The sequence below is a fragment of the Pangasianodon hypophthalmus genome, chromosome 15 (assembly GCF_027358585.1).
Source record: "Pangasianodon hypophthalmus isolate fPanHyp1 chromosome 15, fPanHyp1.pri, whole genome shotgun sequence".
In the NCBI taxonomy this organism is placed as follows: domain Eukaryota; kingdom Metazoa; phylum Chordata; class Actinopteri; order Siluriformes; family Pangasiidae; genus Pangasianodon; species Pangasianodon hypophthalmus.
Window position 1 is genome coordinate 9,047,811 of NC_069724.1, and position 22,134 is coordinate 9,069,944.

Genomic DNA, 22,134 nt, shown 5'->3' on the forward strand with positions numbered 1-22,134 from the left:
TAATATATATGTGTGTGTATATGTGTGTATGTATGTATATAAGCATACGGCGTCAGAAGCGCTCTGCACAGCTGATGAAGGACTTATTTTATACACTTTGAAAAAAAAATACTAAACTGTATGCCTGTAATATGTATCTTTTACCTAGAAAGGTGCATATAGTGTACCTTTGAGGCTTTGCTCAAATTTGAGGCTTTGCTTTTAAATTTACTTATGTACCTTCAATCATTTTAAATGTACACTATATCCACATTTCCAGGTGAATGATACATATTAAAGACAAGGGTACCACCCCAGTGACAAGGAAAGATACAGTTTAGTACCCTAGGCTACTTATTGAGAGTATGTAAATATTTATCTGTACATGAAAGTGGTTCTAAGTCTCAAAACCTAGGCCACACAAAACCTAGGTGGCTCTAGGCCACGTTTTGTGTCTAGGTGAGAAATGGTGCATCAGGTCACATACATGATGAACAGATGGCAAATTAAAGGAAAAAGCAGTGGTTCTGTTATGCTGTGGGGGGCATTTATTTATTTTGCTGCCATTGTTTGGGTCCATTTGTACCCTTTTGAGAAGTGTCACTGCAAATCAATGCAAAGTTCTTCTGACTGATCACCTTTCCTATGATGAAACACTTCTATCCTGATGGACATGGTCTCTTCCAGGATGACCCTGCCCCATTTCCACATGGCATAAGACCTCAATGAATGGTTTGTTGAGGATGAAAATGATGTCAATCATATGCTCTGGCTTTCAAAGTCACCAGATCTCAGCCCATCTGAACACCTACAGGTGATTTCGGAGTGGCGTGTTATGTAGCGCTCTCTATCGCCATCATCAAAACACTAATTGGGGAAATATCTTTTGGGAGAATAGTGTTCATCTCATGCAGTACAGTTCCAGAGACTTGCCAAGGTGCACTGAAGCTATTCTGTTGGCTCATAGTGGCCCAACATCTTACTAAGACACTGTGTTGGTTTTTCCTTTAATTTGTCACCCTTCTGTGCTATATGTGTGCAGCAGATGGTTAAGGTACACACTGATATGGTTTAAGTAGAGGCTGTGTGAGAGAGGTAACATACTTGCCTGTTTTAGGATGTTAGTGAGTTCACACATAAGCTGCTCGACTGGCTTGAGGACGCCTTCCAGCTGGCAGCTAATGGCAGGTACGCTTTTGGAAATGGAAAATGGAGCCTGACTTATTTTTATCGTTGAATTTGAAATAACTGCACTGATATATGGACTATCTGATTCTCCAGTAATCCAGATGATAAGCAGGACAACCCAATGGTCCAGCTTTTCTATGGGACATTCGTAGCTCAGAGAGTCCATGAGGGTAGGGGAAAAATATCATTTCTTTATTGAGGACGATATGTTGGCTAGATGTTTTACTGAAATTATATATTTTGATGAATGCAGGTAAGATCCTCTCCACCATGGAGCAGTTTGGACAGTACCCTCTGCAGGTGAATGGGTTCAACAATTTGGACGAGTGCCTGGAGGGTGCGATGGTAGCAGCAGAGATCGAATCACTACACTGTGATCAAACTGTGTCGTCTGGACAGGAGGTCAGTGTTATGATCTAAAATAAATGTTCATTCTGCGATTTGATGTTATTAGGAATATAAATGCCAAATTATAGTACAATATAATTTGTGTATGAAACTGTTTTTTTTCAGCGATGGTTCTCGAAGCTGCCACCAGTGTTGACCTTTGAACTCTCTAGATTCGAATTTAATCAGTCTTTAGGACGGCCAGAAAAAATACACAAAAAGCTTGAGTTCCCTCAGATTATCTACATGGACAGGTGAGAACTTATTGAAGTAGTTAATTCTGTTTTAGCTCAGCTATTTTACATAGTTTTTGTATTATATTTAAATATTTTATTAAAGACAGCCAAAAATGCACACAATTTCGCTCTTGTGCCAAATGTAATCCAAAGCCAAGAGATGGTTGGTGTCTGAAGTTTGCTTCTTTAGTTTTACACTGAAGCTACAATGCTAATGTGGCTAACTGGAAGCATTGGAAAGACTGCATGTCTAAATGATGATTCACTTGATTCAAACTGTATCAAGTTGTTCAGACTTTTCTGTGTGGTTCTTGACACCTTATCTGTTTGGTAAAACTTTTCAATAAGCTAGCTAGTATTACAGAAAGAGGCTGTCAGTAGAGTATGTCAGGTAAACATAAATAGCTAGCTAATAAAATTGACAAAATGGTATTTTTAAGGTAAAAACAGTACTAGCCGTCTTAAAGCTGGTGTTGTGGTCTGTAACATACAAAGGAACCTATGACGATCCCATCTATGTTATGGTGCTGAGCTAGCTATCTTAGGTAAACTTAAGTAGTAATCTAGCTAATAACACTGACAGAATGGTGTTTTTAAGGTAAAAACAATACTAGCCATCTTGAAGCTGGAGTGGTGGGCTTGAGCTAGCTATCATAGTAGGTCATTTTTGTCTACTACAATAATAATCTTTTTTTTAACATGTTAATGCCTTAGTTTATTTCATAAAGTCATAACGGCTAACTACCAGGCTAGCTATCTCTTAGCTAATGGCACTCTCTGTAAAACAAGAAGCTAGTTTTGTTTAATACCATATTCAGTGTTGCTGTTAGCTAGCTAACTATTTATGTTTAGCTGGCATACTTAACATACAGCCTCTTTCTGCAATGGTAGCTTACAAAATATCAAGGTAATGTTAGTTTAACTGAATTGGTAGCTACTTGCAGGTCTAGTGCTAAACTTCACACATCTAACATGTCTTGGCTAATTAAATTTGGAGTAGGGGAAAGCCTTCCCACTGGAGAAGATTGTGTGAGCACAGTGAACTGTGACTATTTTCTTTATACTCTGAGTAGATACCTTCACAGAAATGTTGAACAAACACATGGAAGAAGAGGAGAGGTAAAGAGGCTCAAGGACCAGTTAACAGTTCTTCAGCAGAAACTTGAAAGGTCAGGAATAAATGACACAATTTGTCACTGCTATAACAGCAGATATTTTTTTGAAATGTTACACAGTCTCTGACTTTGCTTTATTAATTTTCTCTTTGTTTTCAAGCTACAAAAACTATGGTTCGGGGCCGAACAAGTACCCGCTGGCAGACATGCTGCAGTATGTTTTAGAGTTTGCCACCTCAAAGCAGACAAACACAAGCACCTCTCCCGCTTCAGCCGGACCTGCCAGCACTCCTGCACACACAGAACCCAGCTCAGAACACACCAGGTAAGCACCAACACTATACAAATAATATAAAGAATAATATGTTTATTAATGTAACTGCTGCATTTATAGCTTATTTATTCCACAGTGCTGTTGATTTCTCGAATTCTGATTGGTCAGAAGGTGTTGATTTATTCCTAACAAGCTGGGAGATGCAAAGAAAATAATTTCACTGTGCTGTAAGCTATATGTGACAAATGAAGGCTTCTTCTTCATCTAACAGCTCATTCAGAGGGATTTGAATGGTGGACGCTCCACATAAAATATCAACATAGAAAAACATATTCTAGTAATAAGTATGTGGTGAAGCTTTCTATAATGAGATGTTTGTTTAACATTTTTGAAAGCAATGTACAGTGTCAGTCAGAGGTAAAGCTGTTCCTTTAGGTTTTCCATCACAGGAAAGTCTTCAGAATTGAGGGCTTTGCCCTATAACAGTTAAAAAGTTTCACGAGGCATCCTTTAATAAACACAGAATTATAATCCGTGATGAATTGCAGTATAAGAGCAGTAACACTTCTGGACATGCTGTTCATGGAAAATGGGGCTGCATATTAGATAATTAGGTATTCACCACTACTTTGATGACAACAACAACTTAATAGAGGCTGTGAAAAGGTATTCATTCACACATACCTTATTAACAGAGCACACACTCATGTCTACACTTTTATTTAGTTGTGCTATCAAGAAGTATTAGCATGTGCTTAGAAGCACATTCATATAGATTTTCTTCCCTGAATTTGCATGTAATTAATAAATCATAAAATTATGAATTACCTTCTTTTTGCATGCGCAGTTTATCCCGTTACACACGCAAATGACCATGCGTCATATCGGATCTGAGTAAACCAAGGCTTTAAAAGACAAATTTTTTAAAAATATCTTTACATTCCAGTGCTGATAATAGCATCTTAAATATTGCTTTTCTGCTTATACTTTGTGAATATAGTAAAAGAAATCTTGTTTGACTTTACTGAACTTCATATGGGAATAATCATCATTGACGTGAAATTTACTAATGTGGATTTTAGACACATCACATGTTATATTTCACATACTTTTCACATGCAGCACATGTTTTTAATCTTTCACTTATGATTTTCCCCCACATTTTTATTTATTCTTTAAATGTGACAATATACAATGAATATAAAAAGTCAACACACCCCTGTTAAAATGGCAGGTTTTTGTGACGTAAAAAAATGAAACTAAGTTAAAACATGTCAGAAACTTTTTTCACCTTTACTGTGAAATTGCAACATATAAAAATCAAGTGACAAACAACCAGAAATGTTTTAGGGGGAAAAAACAAACAAAAAACTTCCAATATCCAGCTTGCGTAAGTGTGCACACCCTTTTGTATGGGAATGTGGCAGTTTTCAGAATCATTCAGTCTCATGTTAAATACTAATTAGTATACATCTGCCATCAATTAAAGTGACTGATTAACCCCAAATAAAGTACAACTGTTCCTGTAGGAATTTCCTGACATCTCATTGATAACATCCAACTGGAGTAGCCACAGGCCACAAAGAGCTTACAAAGCAGGTACAGGATCTCATTGTTGAAAAATATCAATCAGGAGAGGCAATGCATTTCCAAGGCATTGGATATACCATGGAACACTGTAAAGACAGTAATCAACAAGAGGAGAAAAATGGCACAACAGTGACATTAGTAACCAGGAAAAAACTGGTCAGGGAGGCTGCCAAGAGACCTAACATTAAAAGAATTGCAGCAATTTCTGGCAAGTACTTGTTGCTCCCTACATGTGACAACAATCTCCCGAATTCTTCATATGTCTGGGCTACGGGGTAGGGTGGCAAGACAGAAACCTTAATAACGAAAAAAAAAAAAACACATCCAAGCCCGGCTAAAATAAAAAACATCCATTCTCCCAAAACCATGTGGAATAAGGTGTTAATGGTCTGTTGAGACCAAAGTTGAATGTTTTGGCCATAATACTAAAAGACATGTTTGCCGCAAAAAAAAAAAAAAAAAAAAAAAACCACAGCACATGACCAAAAGAACACTATCCCCACGGTGAAGCATGGGGGTGGTAGCATCATGCTTTGGGGCTGCTTTTCTTCAACTGGAACTGGGGCTTTAATCAGGGTGGAGGAAATAATGAATAGTTCCAAATACCCGTCAATTTTGGCACAAAACCTTAAGGATTCTGCTAAAACACTTAAGATGAAGAGGAATTTCACCTTTCAGCATGACAACAAACCAAAGCACGCCTCCAAATCAACAAAGGAATGGCTTCACCAAAACAAGATCAAGAATCGCCCAGTCAGAGTCCGGATCTAAATCCGATCGAAGATCTGTGGGGGAGCTGAAGAGAGCCGTGCACAGGAAATGCCCAGTCAATTTGAGAGAGTTAGAATGCTTTTGCAAGGAAGAATGACAAGATACTACTAAGTCAAGATGTGCCAAACTGATTGACTGTCATGATAAAATCTAAAGGTGCGCACACGTATGCAACCAGGTTATTGTATATTTTTCATTTTTCTTTTTTTTCCCTAAAATGATTCGTATTGTTTTTCACTTTAGTATATAGGTTGCAATTTCACAGTAAAGGTTGAAACGGTTCTGACGTGATTTATCTTGGTTTCATTATTTTACATCACAAAAGCCTGCTTTTGTAACAGGAGTGTGTAGACTTTTTATATCCACTGTATTCACAAGATGCCACGTGTTGAGTTCATGTGCAATTTCAAGGCATAACATGGTGAAATGTACATCTTTTTTCCTGTGTGATAACACATTACTTTGTGAAAAACATGAAGAAGTAATAACTGAATGAGTGAACTGTGTGCATTGTAACCCTTGTTAGCCAAACAGAAGCAGACGATGCTGGCTCATCAGATGGTTCAGGCTGCACACAGAGCTCTACCCAGAGGACGCCCATCCACAAGCCCTTCACCCAGTGTAGACCCCCTGCTGACTGGCCTCAGCACCCAGTGCCTGGCAGCGTGAGTGAGGAGGAGCTGCACTTTGTCAGGGGCTGCCTGCAGCGCTGGAGAACTGAGGCAGAGAACAACATCAACGGTGCGTCCTTCAGACACTTACGCCATTTTTCTCTCTCGGTGTGAAGTATTACCTAGACCTCTACCTTTACAAGGAAACAGAAAAAAAAACAATCATTGTTCTCCACCAGTGTTGCAGAAGCTGTTTTGTTCCTTTCAGCTCCGCAGTATTGACTGTTGTTCATGAGGCTGCATGTTGTGCCCTTTACCGTATTGTATTAGAGCACAGCCTTATTTTCCAGCAGATATCCTAATGTGTTTGAGTGTATCAGGAGCCTGGCCTCGGGTGCACCCTATTGATTGCTGTTCTCTCCTTGTGTTCAGAGCTCAAGGCCAGCATTGACAAGGTCAGCCAGGCTCTGGAGGGGATGTACTCAGATAACAGTCTGTGTCAGGTAAAGTCTATATTCCAAAACAGCCCTTGGTTCTATAGACTTCCACGTCTTTTCATAATGACATTATTTTCAGTCTGTGACCAAAATGCTGTATGATTTTAAAAGTCGAATGAGTGCGAGTGCAAACACGATAATCATAGGCAGAAATGTTAAATACAACTAAAAATAAACAAATAAATGAACAATTGAGCCCTATTTTTGTGATCATAACTAAGTGCTAAAATAAGAAGTTTCCCAGTATTTTAGTTGGTTTTGGTCATTTCTTGGCAGAGAGTACAGTAATTGTAATAAATAAATAAATAGATAGATAGATAGATAGATAGATAGATAGATAGATAGATAGATAGATAGATAGACAGATAGATAAATAGGGTGTGTGAATAGGCATCCTGCTGTGATATCTAATCAATTCACTTCCTTTAATTAATTTTATCAACTGGTATGCCCGAAAGATTCTGAGTAGCAATATTTATATGATGACATGAGATTAGAATTTGCTTATAGATTTCACATTAATATTTTATTTTTAGAAATAATCAGCAGGCTGAAAAACTAAAGTTGTCGCATGTTAAAGTCCGATTACCCCAAAAAGGGTTAGGGACAAAAGACTCCCGGCCACTGATAGGCACCATCACACTGACTGCTATTTACTGATTTAATTTGCATTTAATTGAACATGTAATTAAAAAATATAATACATATGACCATGAAAACTATATCTATATTTACATCCACCTTCATAGGCGCCTTTGTTAAACTGGTTCTTTAGCTGCGTAACGTATTATTTCTGAAAAGCTAGGCACGGTTAGAAAATTAATAAAAACATTACTACATTGATTTGGGGACATATATTTATGTTTTGTTAAAGCTGATGTATCACTATTTGTTATAGGTACAAAACCCCAATTTTGATCAGAAATTTAGATTTTTTTTCTGAGTGTTTACCAGAATTCAGCCACTGTGACATCCGATGGGTTTCCCAGAATGACATATTTATATCGGCTATTTCCTCAATAATGGAAATAAAGTTGTTGAGTCAGGTAATAAATCTGATTTAATAGCTACAGCAGAGTTTTTGAGTCAACCAGTCTGTTTATGTTGAAGTGAAGTGACATAAATAGTGTACAATGTCAAAACCAGGTTGTAAGACATGTGACTGGAAGCCAGGAAAATACTGTTTTGGCCCTGCATTTACAATAAGAGAGGGTCTCAGTGCCACAGTTGTGATCCAGAATGGGTTTTAAAAACCCTCCGACTATTTTTTTTAAATATCCACCCTGATCGGCGCAGGCACATTCATTTCTAAGCAGCTGAGAGCAAACTGAACAATATTAGCTCATACCTGATCAAATTAACAATATGCCTGCTAAATTGTACTTAAATAGAGCTTAATGGGTAAAATAGAGCAGCTGGGATTAAAAAAAATCACTTTTATCTCTAACTGGAGGTGACAATAACCTAAAACTAATCTGCACTGCAAAAATGTCATTTTAGCAAGTGAAAGTATCTTGAATATAGTCACTTTTATGTAGTATTTCCTGTATTACAATTACAATAAACCAAATGTGAGATTATTAAGCCTATTTCTAGAGATATTTTACTAATTTCAAGCTTGTCTTGCTCTACTGGCCGTTTTTTTTTTTGTTTACATTTTAAGCATTTATTTCTAGAAAGAAGCAAAATTATATTTTCTGCCAATAATTTTAGATTTGATTTATAATGATCTTCTAATAAGAAATATTAGATAAATTCACCCATATTAAAGATATTTTTACTTACTAAAATATCATTTTTTTACAGTGTGGTGCTAGTATGAGTGGTTCTTGAGTATAAGGTGTTGCCAGCCTCACTGAGACAGTAATATTTCTCTCTCTGTGTCTCCAGGTGCCGTACAGGCTACATGCAGTTCTTGTTCATGAGGGACAGGCTTCTGCTGGTCATTACTGGGCCTACATCTACGATCACACCAATAAACGCTGGCTCAAGTACAATGATGTGATGGTGACCGAGTCGTCGTGGGAGGAGCTGGTGCGAGACTCTTATGGAGGAATGACCAACGCCAGTGCTTACTGTCTCATGTACATTAATGACAGACTGCCACACCTCATAGCAGGTACCTACTTATTATTACTCAGAGATGGCAGATGTTGGAGGTGCTATATCAGGGTACATCCAGTCTACTCCTCCTTTGTCTATATGTGTATGCTTCAAACATATTTTTTGCACCCGAAAGCTGTTCATTTTACAGAGAATTATTAATATGTTTGTCATAAAGGAGTCCGTTAAGCATTTCATTATGATCCATATAATTCTCTGGGAGGAATTTCTTTTAATAATGATGGAGAACGTTCATTTAAGAATGACAAACAAATGTAAAATGCTGCTTTGGGGTCACAGAAATGGGGCAGTTGAAGAATGGAAAAAGACCAGGCGATGTTTTTTCCAGTCTTCAAGTGTCCAGTTTCAGTGAACTTGTGCCCACTGTAGCCTCAGATTCCTGTTCTTGGCTGACAAGAGTGGAACCTGATGTGGTGTTCTGCTGTTGTAGCTCATCCACCTCACTGTTCGACGTGTTGGGTGTTACAACCACAGCTGTAAAGAATGGTTATTTGAGTCACTGTAGTTTTCCTGTCAGCTTGAAACATTTCCTGACCTCTCATCAGACCAGCCCACCTGGCACCAACAACCATGCCACTCTCAAAGTCACTGAAATCACATTTTTTTCCCAATTTAGTGTTTAATTTGTACATTATCTGACACTCTTCACATGTATTTGCATTATATTATGAATTGTGCTACTGCCACATGATTGGCTGATAGGATAATTGCATGAATGAATGAATATGTGTACAGGTGTTCCTAATAAAGTGGATTTGGTTTAGTTTTGGATCTGTTTTTACTGTAATTCATGATAGTATAAAGAATCTTTAAATTATTTTAAAGATTATAAAAATATAATATTAAAAATTATAAAATGTACATATACATACTATATTTAGTGTTTGTACATTTTATAATTTTTTATAATTAATTAATTTTATTATACATATAATTTTTCTTTAAAAAATTCTTTATTAAGAAAATAAACCCTTATAAATTGTAGAATGATATTCTTATATATATATATATATATATATATATATATATATATATATATATATATATCTTGTAAATTATATTTTCCTAATCCAAACATAAAATCTTTCGCCAATAGAAAGGTCTTTTACTAAGCATAGCATAAGTCAGAGAGGAATAGCACTGCTGTTATTAATAGTCTGCTATTTTTATTATATTAATTGGTAACAGGATAGTGGATTGCTTGAAACACTATAAAGGGCAGCATCTGGCCTGTGCACCACCTGCTAATAGGGTTGTGTAATGAGTTATAAGGTTGCACTCCAAGATGCTTCTATTATGCCATGTTTATGCTCTTGGTGGGTAAATGACAACTTTGCACTTAGAACTGATATGAAATCAAGAGACCTTTTTTATTAAATTAGTTTCATTTGTCTTTTCACATGTGGTTCAACTCCCAGTGTGTATGTGTGTGTCCTGAACTATTGATTGTTTCACTACTCTCTCAATTGTGTTAATGGCAGAGGACACAGACAATGAGACAGGGCAGGTTCTCCAAGGCATGGACTCCCTTCCTTCCATACTGAAACGTTACGTCCGTGAGGACAACCGTTGGTTCCAGCAGCAACTGAGAGAATGGGAGGAGCAATTCCATCAGGCGTCTCGGGAAGAGCTACAGGTTCCCATAGCGCAGGCTCCCACCAGCAAAGAGGAGAACACTTCAGAACCAGAGCACCCAAATCCAGAACCAGACCAAGAACACGGCCATGAGATACCTGAAGAACCGACCCCAGAGGCAGAACAGGAGCCGGTCCAGGATTCAGAAGGTCAGCTACTTTTCCAGACGAGGTAACATGGCTGGTTGCATCTGTTGCAGCTCATCACATTATGGTGCTTCTGCTTTCCAGAGGCCACAACCAGCGTGGTAGCTCTTGATTCGTCACCAGAGAGGAGTGAGGGGGTAAAGGAGGTTACTGAGGATGCCACCTCTCTCAGTCTGACCCACAGCCAGCTGGATGAGAATCAGGTGAGCCAGTCAGTTGATCCTGTTTGGAAATAGTTCCCATAGATAGCCCCTGTAAACAGCATGCAGGTTACTGTACAGAGGAATTGTGTTTGGTTTGCTGACTCTACGTCAAAACAAGTAGTGATTTGTGTGTTGTTTTCTTATTAAAACTAAAGTACTGGTGGTGGATAAAATATCAGAAATGTCAGGCAATATATATAAACTGGACAGTTGAAGATTGGAAAAACATCGCTTGCTCTTTTTCCAATCTTCTACTGTCCAGTTTCGGTGAGTCGCTGCCCAGAGTAGCCTCAAATTCCTGTTCTTGGCTGATAGGAGTGGAACCTGATGTGGTCTTCTGCTGTCATAGCCCATCTGCCTCAAGGTTTGACGTGTTCAGCATTCTGAGATACTTTTCCGCTCACCATGGTTATAAAGAGTGTTTTTTTTTTGTTTGTTTGTTTTTTGAGTTACTGTAGCCTTTCTGTCAGCTCAAACCAGTCTGGCCATTCTCCTCTGACCTCTCATCAACAATGCATTTCCACCTGCAGAACTGCTGCTCACTGGATGTCACTGAGATTAACTGTAGCTCTTGGCGTGTATCTGCATGATTTTATGGCTGATTGGGTAAATGTAGGAATGAGCAGGTGTCCAGGTGTTCTTATTAAAGTGGCCTGTAAGTGTATATGCTCATATTATAGACACAGCATCAACACCACCAACAACAAAAAAAAACATAATTGTTAATTGCAGATCACACAATTATACTGTAATGTCAGGTAACAAATGTACTCCAAGATGTTGCATAACACTCCACTGAAGGGAGATACTTGTAAGTTAATAATAATAATAATAATACATTTTATTTATAAAGCACTTTACATTTTAAAGAAAATCTCAAAGTGCTACAAAAAACAGCAATTAAAACCAGCTGCCAACTGAGATTAGCACAGAAACTTAAACTATATTAAAACACTTTTTAAAAAGGTACGTTTTTAAGTTAATGTTCAGACTTTCAGTGTATGTAAAAAGGTACTTTTATAGGTACTGTTCCACTTTATTTTTGTACTTTTATTGAAAAACCTAATAAAGTTAGTACAGGACTGTTTTAGCTCTAATGTAGTCAGAGTATATTACTCACTTTTAGGTCATTTTCCATCTTTATTTATGTCATTTGTAATTAGTACTCTGTTCCATATCCTCTGTAATCTTCCCAACACAGTAAGAGGCATGCCTTAAACACACCACAACCTGCTGCAGTCAGTTTAAAACCACATGAGTCCTCATTTAAATTAAATGTCAAGGCTCATGACACTTCTATCAACATGCAACTGCATTCTGGGTCATCATCACTTCCAGTTCTTTGGATTTCTATAGAAGGTAGTAGTAAAGCTGCTCACCTTCAATCAAGAGCAGAAGCTCTGTCAGTAGTTCACAGGGTTAAGTTTTGATTCATGCATCAATCTGGAGAACTGGGTATGATGTTAAATGAGTCTCGTACAGCTGTTTCTGTACTCAACACAGCATTTTTGTGGTTGAGTCCTGACCTCTAGTGGTGAGGCTTTAGTGAGATTTTGAATCTGATGTGATTTTATGATTCATAGATGTGTGCATTTGAAATGGGACCCAAAGGGGCCCAATAAAAACTCACAGGAGCAGCCGGTGTTTACTGTAATGCTGGTGGACAGATATGAAGCTCCTGGGACAAATAAAAGGTCATGTTGAGAGCATTGACATGATGCTTTAGTGCATTAATTAATTAATTCATTCATTCATTCATTGGTTTAAATGATGAATTTGTTCATATATATATATATATATATATATATATATATATATATATATATATATATATATATATATATATATATATTAAAAAATTTAATCCACTAAGTTCATTAGAAAATACTCTAGGCAGATGCAAACAAAAATAACTGCGGGGTAGGGCGGGATTGGTCAAAGTGTATATGGGCGTGTACAGGATTGGTCCGATTTCATTTGGGAGTGGGCGGGAGAGGGATTAAAAAAATCCAGCACACATGTCTACTTCAAGATGTCAGTACACATACTGCTTTTTATAGACTAAGACATAAGATGTTTTGCCTGGGGCAGGTACTGAGACCAAATTAAACCAACACAGTTGCCATGAGCAGGTGTCAATCACCAGGCTGTTGCTAAATTAAAACCTGAACTGTTGTCTAAGTTTATGTCAGCCATTGCTAGGCTTTTCTGAAGAAAATACTGTGAGGAAACATGTCCATATTTAGTTGAGCTAAGGATCAGATCTGATTTGATGAGAGGGATCTGCTGTAGCATGAATGAGCTGTCCAAATGACCATACCTTGTATTTATCTTGCTGCCACAGTATTGCTAGCTTCTGCATGTACTTTAAATTTGTTTCAAAATGACATTAGGAATAATTCTTAGTAATCTGTTTGTCAATTCAGAAGGCCAGTACTCTATAAGACTGAAGGCAAATAAGAGAATTGGGAATGCTACTTGGAAAACTACGGGCAGTCATAGCTCAGTGGTTAAGATATTGGACTTCTGCTAGGAAGGTTGTGAGTTCAAATCCCAGCAAAGTGGCACTAGTGTAAAAAATAGTGCTAACAGAGATCTTTTGTAAATTTATTTTGCCACTAATTTTATAGTATCCCTCTATCACTTCTCAAAATGAATGTAAAACATGAACTGCAACATACAGGCCTAATAAAAGATGCACAGTCATCTCATGTCACTTTTGCTCTGATGGTAAACACTCGTGGAACTCTCCTAGGATTCTGTATACTGAAATGTAGCAGGAAAGTAGAAATGGCTGGAGCATTAACATGACTTATGTGATATAGAGACATGTCTCATATAGTCTAGAAACCATGGTTTGAACAGCAGTAATATGTCATTATATACATTTATGACTTATCGGGTTTGCTTATATCTCCCTCTCAGAGTTCTGTATCGACATCTCAGAAGGATGAGGAGACAGCAGAAGCAGAGACTGAGATAATTAATCAGACTGAAAGTGAGCACACAGAAACTGAAGCAGCATCAGACCCACAACCTGAGAGTGAAGAGGCTGAAGAACAGACTGCATCAGCGGAGGAGAGTCAAGCCGAGGCCAGCCAAGCCGAAGCCAGCCAACCGGAGAATGAGGTGTCAGAGGTAGAGATCCCTAATGTGGGCAAGATCCTGGTGCTCTCTGATGCAGACGGATATAACGAGGAGGTAATAACACTGAGCAACTACGAAAAACAAATCACATTTGTATGATGGTGAATTGTCATATATTCATAAAGGAAAATCCACTCTGAATGACTTGCATATTAATCTTTATAATTAACATGTGAATTTCAGTGGCATCCAAGATATATTTTATTATGAAATTCCGAGAAAATTTTTTAGTTTCAGTCAACTTGTTGATGTAACCTGACATCAGCAGGGTTTTTAGATTACCCACAATGCCACTCAACTGCCTGCTAATAGTGGTGCCAGTGAGATTAAGCCTTGATCTCTGACTAAGGTGAGTAATGCAGCAGTGCTTTAGTCCTTTAGTCTGTGCAGCTCTCGCACCTCCTCATTTGTACATTCTACTCCAACAGATCAGCTTCCAAAACTTCAGCTTTCATGCTAATACCGCCTTCAGCGTCATTAGAAATCAGTTTGTAGATCGATAACTAGCCAGGCCGAGTCTCTGTCGTAACTCAGTGCAGTTATGCCTATTAATCACCAGTGTAAGTGCGCTAGCAATGCCCCCCTGTGGTGTTAAAGTGACAGACAACCACTAACTTCAAATAGGAATATTGAAAATACAGCATCAACCAACAAAGTAACACCTTAATCGCTAAGCACATGAGAAATATTTTAATATACACATATTCAGTGTGTTTCAGGATGGCTCAGGAGGTTTCCTCTAAGGCACTGTTTAATAATGTTTCCTGACATACTTCCTGTTTTCTTGACTGTTCAGATGATGCTTACCCCGGCCATGCAGGGTGTTATCCTAGCCATAGCCAAAGCCAGACAAGTCTTTGACAAGGATGGTCCTGAGGCAGCACTTATCAAGGTAGCACACATTCAGGTCTTACACTTTAAACACTGTTGTTGTAATTGCCATTAGTACTAAGACTAGCCACACTAGCCACAGCTTTTGTGTTCTGTACATTGATATACATATTTGAGATCTAGATAGCAGAGCTCTAAAATAATCAGTTGTCTATGCATGTCATTTAATGTTCATAAAAACTGAATAGATAACACAAATTTGAAAAACGTGCATAGTGTTTTTGCAATAACACGAGTATTGTGGCTGAACATTTCATGTGTAAGTGTCAGTGCAAAAGGTCACAATACATTCTGTCCTCTATATTAAATAAAAGCTTTAAAGGTAACATCTAAAAATAATCAAAAAATTAATCCATACATTTTTGAGGAACCTATTTCTAGGAAATATATGTCCCTGGAGTGGTGACTTAAGTACACTGCAATAACTGGCATCTTAATATCTTAATATCTTATCTAATATTTCCTGTTATAAGATTACAATAAACCAAATATCAGTATTATTATTAAACCAATTTTGAGACATTTTTACTCATTTTCAGCATGACATTTTCTTATTCTATTGGCAGATTTACTATTCTATTTACTTCTTTCTAAAAATAAATGCTAAAAATGAGTAAAATTGTCTGCCAATAGAACAAAACTATTTCAAGCAAATATTTCAAGATAAATAAATAAATAAATAAATAAATAAATAAAGTCTAGAAATGGGTTTAATGGTCTTATCTTTGGTTTATGGTAATCTTTTATTAGGAAATACTGGATAAATTGGACTATATTCAAGGTATTTTCACTTGCTGAGATGTAATTGTTTTGCAGTGTAGTGCAAGCTTTGTCACCTATCTAGGGCTCTTATATGTATGTGCACTTTTATTCAAAAGTTTTTTGAACACATGCAGTTGTTTTATGTTTTATTACAATTTATCCACTATTGGAAATTAAATAAGGAAGAAAATTAAACAAATGTTTAATTTTGTGTTCATTGTCCATGTTCAGAATCTAATGGGACTCCAAATGAGTGCTTACTTAGATTTCCTAATACTATGGTAGTTAACTTGAACCCAACTTGAGTCTGCTTGGTTCCTGAACGAATCATTTGACATGGTTTTCCACCAGGCATTTCATGAGGAGTACTGCAGATTGTACGAGTTGTCTCAGCAGGAGATCACCCCCCAGCAGGACCCTCGCCTCCAGCACGTGTTGGTCTATCTCTTCCAGAACAAAGCGCCTGAGCGCATCATCGAGAGAACTCTGCTGGAGCAGTTCGGTGACAGAAACTTGAGCTTCGATGATAGGTATTCTGTCTTTTGGTCTTTGTTTTTCACTTGATAAGCACTTGAATTGGAAAGTGTTTTGCTTACATGCACAGTGGTCATTACTTTATCTTTACGAAACATAGTACATCTTCATTATACTCTTGTTGCACAGAATCATAAGTGGTAATGGCTAGAGAGAATTACTGCAGTGGTAATTTGTGTCTTAAACCAGTTTCCTGAATTGCTAATACACATTTGTTGTATATTTTGGTATAAGCCACTTGAATTTTATTTCACTTACTTTAGGTCTGTCAGTATCATGAGGGAGGCCAGAGCCAAACTTCGTCTCATCAAACCAGAAGACATGGACATGGAGGAGTACATGGTAAAATCGCTAACTATCCTTTATATATATGTGTGTGTGTGTGTATATATATATATATATATATATATATATATATATAATTATAATTATAATTATATAAATAAAACAGATGCTGTGACAGATGTTTGGAATTAATTTTAGTAGGCAATCATTATGGGTTTTTATTGGTAAGCATGCTACTCTGGCAGTTATGAAAATATTCTGCCAATACCTTATCTGCCAATAAGATCAAACCTTGTTAACAAAACCTTGTAAACAAAAGCCCAGCTGTCATCATTTTGAACAGGATTTTGACTTATCAATAACAGGGCAAATGACTTACTGAGAATCTGTCTTCTTACTATCTTCAGCTCAGAGAGTTTGAAGCCACCATCAAGAAATCAGCAGCACTGTGGTTGTAAATAAGATTATGTATTTGACAAAGATCAGTTAAGCAAGTAGGTAACCTATAAATACACTTACTGAGCACTTTATTAGGAACACTTTTACACCTACTCACTCATTCTAATCAGCCATTCATGTGGCAGCAGTGCAATACATAAAATCATGCAGATACAGGCCAGCAGCTTCGGGTAAGATTCATATCAACCATCGGAGTGGAGAAAAATGTGATCTCAGTGATTTTGACCGTGGCATGGATGTCGGTGCCAATCGGGCTGGTTTGAGTATTTCTGTAACTGCTGATCTCCTGGGATTTTCTCTGACAACAGTCTCTCCTCAGAATGGTGCAATAAAGAAAAAACTTCCAGTGAGCAGCAGCTCTGTGGACAGAAACACCTTGTTGATGAGAGAGATCAACGGAGAATGGCCAGACTGGTTCAAGCAGACAGAAAGGCTACAGTAACTCAGATAACCACTCTGTACAATTGTGGTAAGCAGAAAAGTATCTCAGTATGCACAACACATCAAACTTTGAGGCAGATGGGCTACAAAAGCAGAAGATCTCATTGGGTTTCAATTCTGTGAGCCAAGAACTGAAAGCTGAGGCTGCAGTGGGCACAGGCTCACCAAAACGGGACAGCTGAAGACTGGAAAAACATGGTCTGATGAATCTTGATTTCTGCCGAGGCACACCGATGGTAGGGTCAGAATTTGGCACCAACAGCATGAATCCATGGACCCAACCTGCCTTGTGTCAACAGTCCAGGCTGGTGGAGGTGGTGTGATGGTGTGGGGAATCTTCACTTGAATGCCAAAGCCTATTTGAGTATTGATGCTGACCGTGTGCATCGCTTCATGGCCACAATTTGCCCATCTTCTAATGGCTACTTCCAGCATAATAATGCAACATATCACAGTCGTCTAAGCCAGGTTTCATGAACATGACAATGAGTTCAGTGTTCTTCAGTGGCCTTCCCATTCACCAGATCTGAATCCAGTAGAACACCTGCAGGAAATTTTGCAGGAATTGCATGATGCCATCATGTCAACATGGACCAGAATCTCAAAGGAGCATTTCCAACATCTTGTGGAAATTGAGACTGTTTTGAGAGCAAAGAGAGGCCCTAACCAGCATTAGTATAGTGTTCCTAATAAAGTGCTCGGTGAGTGTATAAATAACGGTGACTAGTCATACTGAAAAAAAAGGAAACAGTCACTATTGTAACCCAAGAGTGTATAAGAAACTACAGGTCACAGCATTATATTATGGACTCAGATTGTAAATGTAAAACAAAAAGATAGTAAAGTATAGTATTGTAAGTAAGTATAGTATCTCAGAAAACCTAAACTATGAATCAAGGTACTATATATTGATTTTTTTTAAGCAGAAGAATTTAGTATTTTTATGGCTTATCATCTGGAAAATCTGTTAAATGAAATAAGTTAAATTTCACTCTTAATCTTCTCTCCCATTAGCAATGGCATGACGACTACAGCATGTTCAAGACCGTGTTTGCCTACCTGCTGACAGGCCTTGAGCAATACCAAAATGGAAAGTAAGTAAAGTAATTGAGGGTTCTTTCTCTTTCACTGAGGAATTTTCCAACTATATTACACTCATCATTGTCATATTTGTCTTCTAAAGAATTCGAGAGGCGCTGATTTATCTTGCACATGCTTACCAAGACAATTCAGCACTTCTCAAGAGTGGGGAAAAGAGAGGAGTGGACCACAATCTTATAGCAATCTACAGGAGAAAATGCCTGAAGGTACTGTATGTACATCTCTATGTTAGGGGTGAGCAATATAGAAAAATATCATATCATGATCCTTAAAGACATCTTCATGGTATATGATATTTATTGTGATATAATAATAATTTTGTTAACAAAGTGCCAGGAAAGCAGCATTTTCAAGTTTAAAAAGCCTGTCAACGAAGTTCAATGATATTATTATTTATTTGTTTGACTGAATGTCTACAAAAATGTATTTTATAAAAAAGGAGAAGGTGGAGAAATTTATATTAATGTGCTCATTTTTACACATTATTTTTTCTATAGTAATAACATACATATGCAACATACACATGTACATGTCCATGGCAGATGCTCCACATAAACTGATTTTTTTTTCTAGTGTTTAATTGTAGTTGTAATTATGGCAATGTGTTCTTTAAGGAGATTATTTATTTAACATTTTTGGAAGGAGTCTCCAGTGTTAGTGCTTTGTAACAGTCAGAGATAAAGCTGTAACTTTAAGTTTTCAGGCACAGAAAGTCGTGTTGTTTGCTCTGTAATATGACATCTTGCATTATTTTGTCTTATTACCTTCAAGAGAGAGGAAAAAAAGAGGCTGGTGAGGTTACCTGCTATAACTTAAGTGACAACAGAAAATTATTTCATGGACATTTCCCAACATTAAGTGTAACTAAGTGTAAAATGCAATGCAACATTCTTCAATAAATAAAAACATTGTTAGCAGTGGTAAATTGATTATTTTCCTATAACAGCATGCCCCCAAAGGCTTTATTCCTTATTTGGGTGGTGTGTTTATTTGCATGTTATTGTTATATGCCACACCTTATCTGATAGTGATCCAGCATTACAAGCAGATATTATCATTAATTCTTATTTTAACTGTGGTTGTTCTGCAGGAGCTGAATGAGAATGCGGCAACGCTGTTTAAAAGCGGAGAAGAGAGCGATGTGGAGGAGAGCGTGACCATCATGAACGACTATGTCATCCCCTGCATGCACCTTATGGTCAGAGACGGCATCACGCAGGAGGACATGGATGCTATTGAGGCGATCAGGAGTCACTGGTGCTCTTATCTGGGGCAGGATATGGATGGTGAGGCTCGCACATGCGGCCCATGATATGTAACATCTATAGTAAATAAAGTGAGGTCATTTGAGAAGGCTTAACCTTAGATTAGCTGGTGCTCTGGATGATGCTTAAAGGCATTGTGGTGGTACACTATATATACCAAATAGTATTTGATAATGAAGAAGGAAGGGAATATTTAACCATTGATAAAATGGATAATTAAATTGTTTGAATTATTATTTTCTTAAAAAACTGCTGTAATCGTACAGAGTAACACTGGCTTCAGTCAGTAAATTCGGTGTCTTTGTGCTGTGTGTGACAGAGGTCCAGCAGGAGAAGCTGAGCGAGTTCTTGCCAAGGGTTCTGGACTGCTCGGCTGAGAGGGTGGTGCTGAAAGAGCCACCCAAAGTGAGAAAGTCGCCCCATGACCTGTGCAGCCGCCTGGCCGCTGTCATGGAGTCCATCCATAGCACATCAGTCGTCACTGTGAAGTGAGCACACGCAGAGGAGGTGACATCATGGCGACATCATGGTAATATGCCACTGTTTAGCCCCTGAATCCTGCTAAATGGTCAACCACTGGTTTTCTATCGTTGCACTGAATATAGAGCTGTGTCGTTTTTTATACATATTTTTAACATGCATTGGTCGACCCTGACACTTCACTGCATAGTCTAGTATTTGCAGAACTATTGTTTGGTCATGTCATGTTCTTTTAACATGTTTGATCTCAGGAAAGATCAATCGGATTTTATTTTGTTGCACAGAATACCTTTTCATCATGAAGGCCGGGTATTTGGGGAAAAAATGCTCAATAATTTTCACATGTACTGTAGAATGGCATTGGTGTGAAATTAGTCCATAGTCACCATAGTCACATTGTTTCAGATTGCTCTGCTGGTTTTCCACTCCTCTGTTTCTTCCCTCTAAGCCTGTGCTGACTCCCAATAAACTTTCTCTCACTTTGTTGTACTCTGCCACTGGAGTTCTGTCTTTCTTACTGTTGTGCTTTTCCCTCTGTTCTGCTTCTTCCTATGTCCTGTAGACAAACTGATATCAATCCAGTAAACACAATACTGTATATGTGGAGTAGTCTGGGAAAATATGTTGGATTTCACTGTAGCTAAATTCTGGAATATAGCCAGAAATGACAGAAAATCAGGTTTTGATTTTTTTCTGCCTATTATTTGACTACATAAATATATTCCACTAAAATGATGTGAAATTGGCCGTAATTCACACTCGCTATTTCTGACATTGGAGAAATGGAGACAGACAAAGTTTGAATGATTGAATACTAATTTCAGATAATTTAGCCAACAGAACAAAATTCACCAAATTAATCAGTGATTGTTTTAGTATTAGTGTAAGAGCGAACAGCCAGGTCAAAAGACGAGGATGTCCATGTTCTTCAAATGCTGCGATTGACATTTTCCTCAGGAGAAGAGATTAGAGAGATGGATGTGAAAATGTTTATGATCAGTGTGAGTACTCTTTTTCTATTGTAATATGTCATATATGGTATTTATTTTATATTTTATTTATTACTTAATTAATAAAATGCCAATTAAATCAATAAATAGTAGTTGCTTTTAGACAACGTGTTAGTGTCTTTACTTGAGTTGCAATGGAACCTTTGAATGCGATTTTCTTCCATTTCGCATTACTCGTGGGTGAGATACACACAAATGAGAAACATACACTACATGGCCAAAAGTTTTTGGACACCTGACCAATCACACCCATATGTGCTTGCTGAACACCCCATTCCAGATTTCGCCCCTTTTACTGTTATAATAACCTCTACTCTCCTGACAAGGCTTTCCACTAGATTTTGGAACGTGGCTGCGGAGATTTTCCCTTTCAGCAACTAGAGCATTAGTGAGGTTTGGCACTGATGTCGCGGGAGAAGGCCTGGAGTGCAGTCAGCATTCCAGTGCCTCCCAAAGGTGTTCAGTGGGCTTGAGGTCAGGGCTCTGTGCAGACGAGTTCTTCCACAGCAACCTTGACAAACCATGTCTTTATGGACCTTGCATTGTGCACAGGGGCATTGTCATACTGGAACAGGTTTGGTCTAGGCCCCTTAGCTCGATCTTAATGCTACAGCACACAAAAACGTCCTATATAATTGTGCACTTCCAACTTTGTGGCAACGGTGTGGGGAAGGCCAAACTAGGCCTTGATAGGTGATGGTCAGGTGTATTTCAGTCCAGGATCATTGCTTTGCTGGGCAAATAGTGGGACCGAAAAAATGCTTGTCTGGATGCTCTCACTGCAACTTTCCCCATGCCACATTAAATTACGAGGGAGATATTTTCCAGGCCTGACAGAGGAATCATTGGCAGATCATAATTGAGGCATATATCTGAGCAAACAAGGGTCTTGGTTAAGGCTGAATAGTGACTCTATGGCAGTGCTGGGATCTGAACTCATAACATTCTGATCACTGATGTAGAACCTTAACACTTAAACCACTGCCTCAAAGTGCACTGGAGC

The 22,134-nt window shown here is 37.9% G+C and overlaps 1 protein-coding gene across 2 annotated transcripts in view; it reads left to right on the forward strand.

Annotated features, from left to right (window-relative positions):
* The window catches only part of usp28 (ubiquitin specific peptidase 28), a 29,130-nt gene extending 8,515 nt beyond the window's left edge, over positions 1 to 20,615 (forward strand). Inside the window, exons 8-26 of one of the 2 annotated variants that reach the window (XM_026938807.3) lie at positions 1,097 to 1,167; positions 1,261 to 1,337; positions 1,421 to 1,569; positions 1,681 to 1,808; positions 2,876 to 2,959; positions 3,066 to 3,230; positions 6,067 to 6,281; positions 6,584 to 6,654; positions 8,539 to 8,767; positions 10,254 to 10,556; positions 10,638 to 10,756; positions 13,682 to 13,957; positions 14,700 to 14,795; positions 15,908 to 16,086; positions 16,354 to 16,432; positions 18,290 to 18,369; positions 18,459 to 18,582; positions 19,467 to 19,662; positions 19,961 to 20,615. In XM_026938807.3, coding sequence (XP_026794608.3) covers positions 1,097 to 1,167; positions 1,261 to 1,337; positions 1,421 to 1,569; positions 1,681 to 1,808; positions 2,876 to 2,959; positions 3,066 to 3,230; positions 6,067 to 6,281; positions 6,584 to 6,654; positions 8,539 to 8,767; positions 10,254 to 10,556; positions 10,638 to 10,756; positions 13,682 to 13,957; positions 14,700 to 14,795; positions 15,908 to 16,086; positions 16,354 to 16,432; positions 18,290 to 18,369; positions 18,459 to 18,582; positions 19,467 to 19,662; positions 19,961 to 20,133 — 2,814 coding nt within the window. In that variant the 3' untranslated portion in view covers positions 20,134 to 20,615. Of the gene's footprint in view, positions 1 to 1,096; positions 1,168 to 1,260; positions 1,338 to 1,420; positions 1,570 to 1,680; positions 1,809 to 2,863; positions 2,960 to 3,065; positions 3,231 to 6,066; positions 6,282 to 6,583; positions 6,655 to 8,538; positions 8,768 to 10,253; positions 10,557 to 10,637; positions 10,757 to 13,681; positions 13,958 to 14,699; positions 14,796 to 15,907; positions 16,087 to 16,353; positions 16,433 to 18,289; positions 18,370 to 18,458; positions 18,583 to 19,466; positions 19,663 to 19,960 lie in introns of both variants that reach the window. The other variant, XM_026938806.3, reaches the window with a different exon arrangement.
* The last annotated feature ends 1,519 nt before the right edge of the window (positions 20,616 to 22,134 follow it).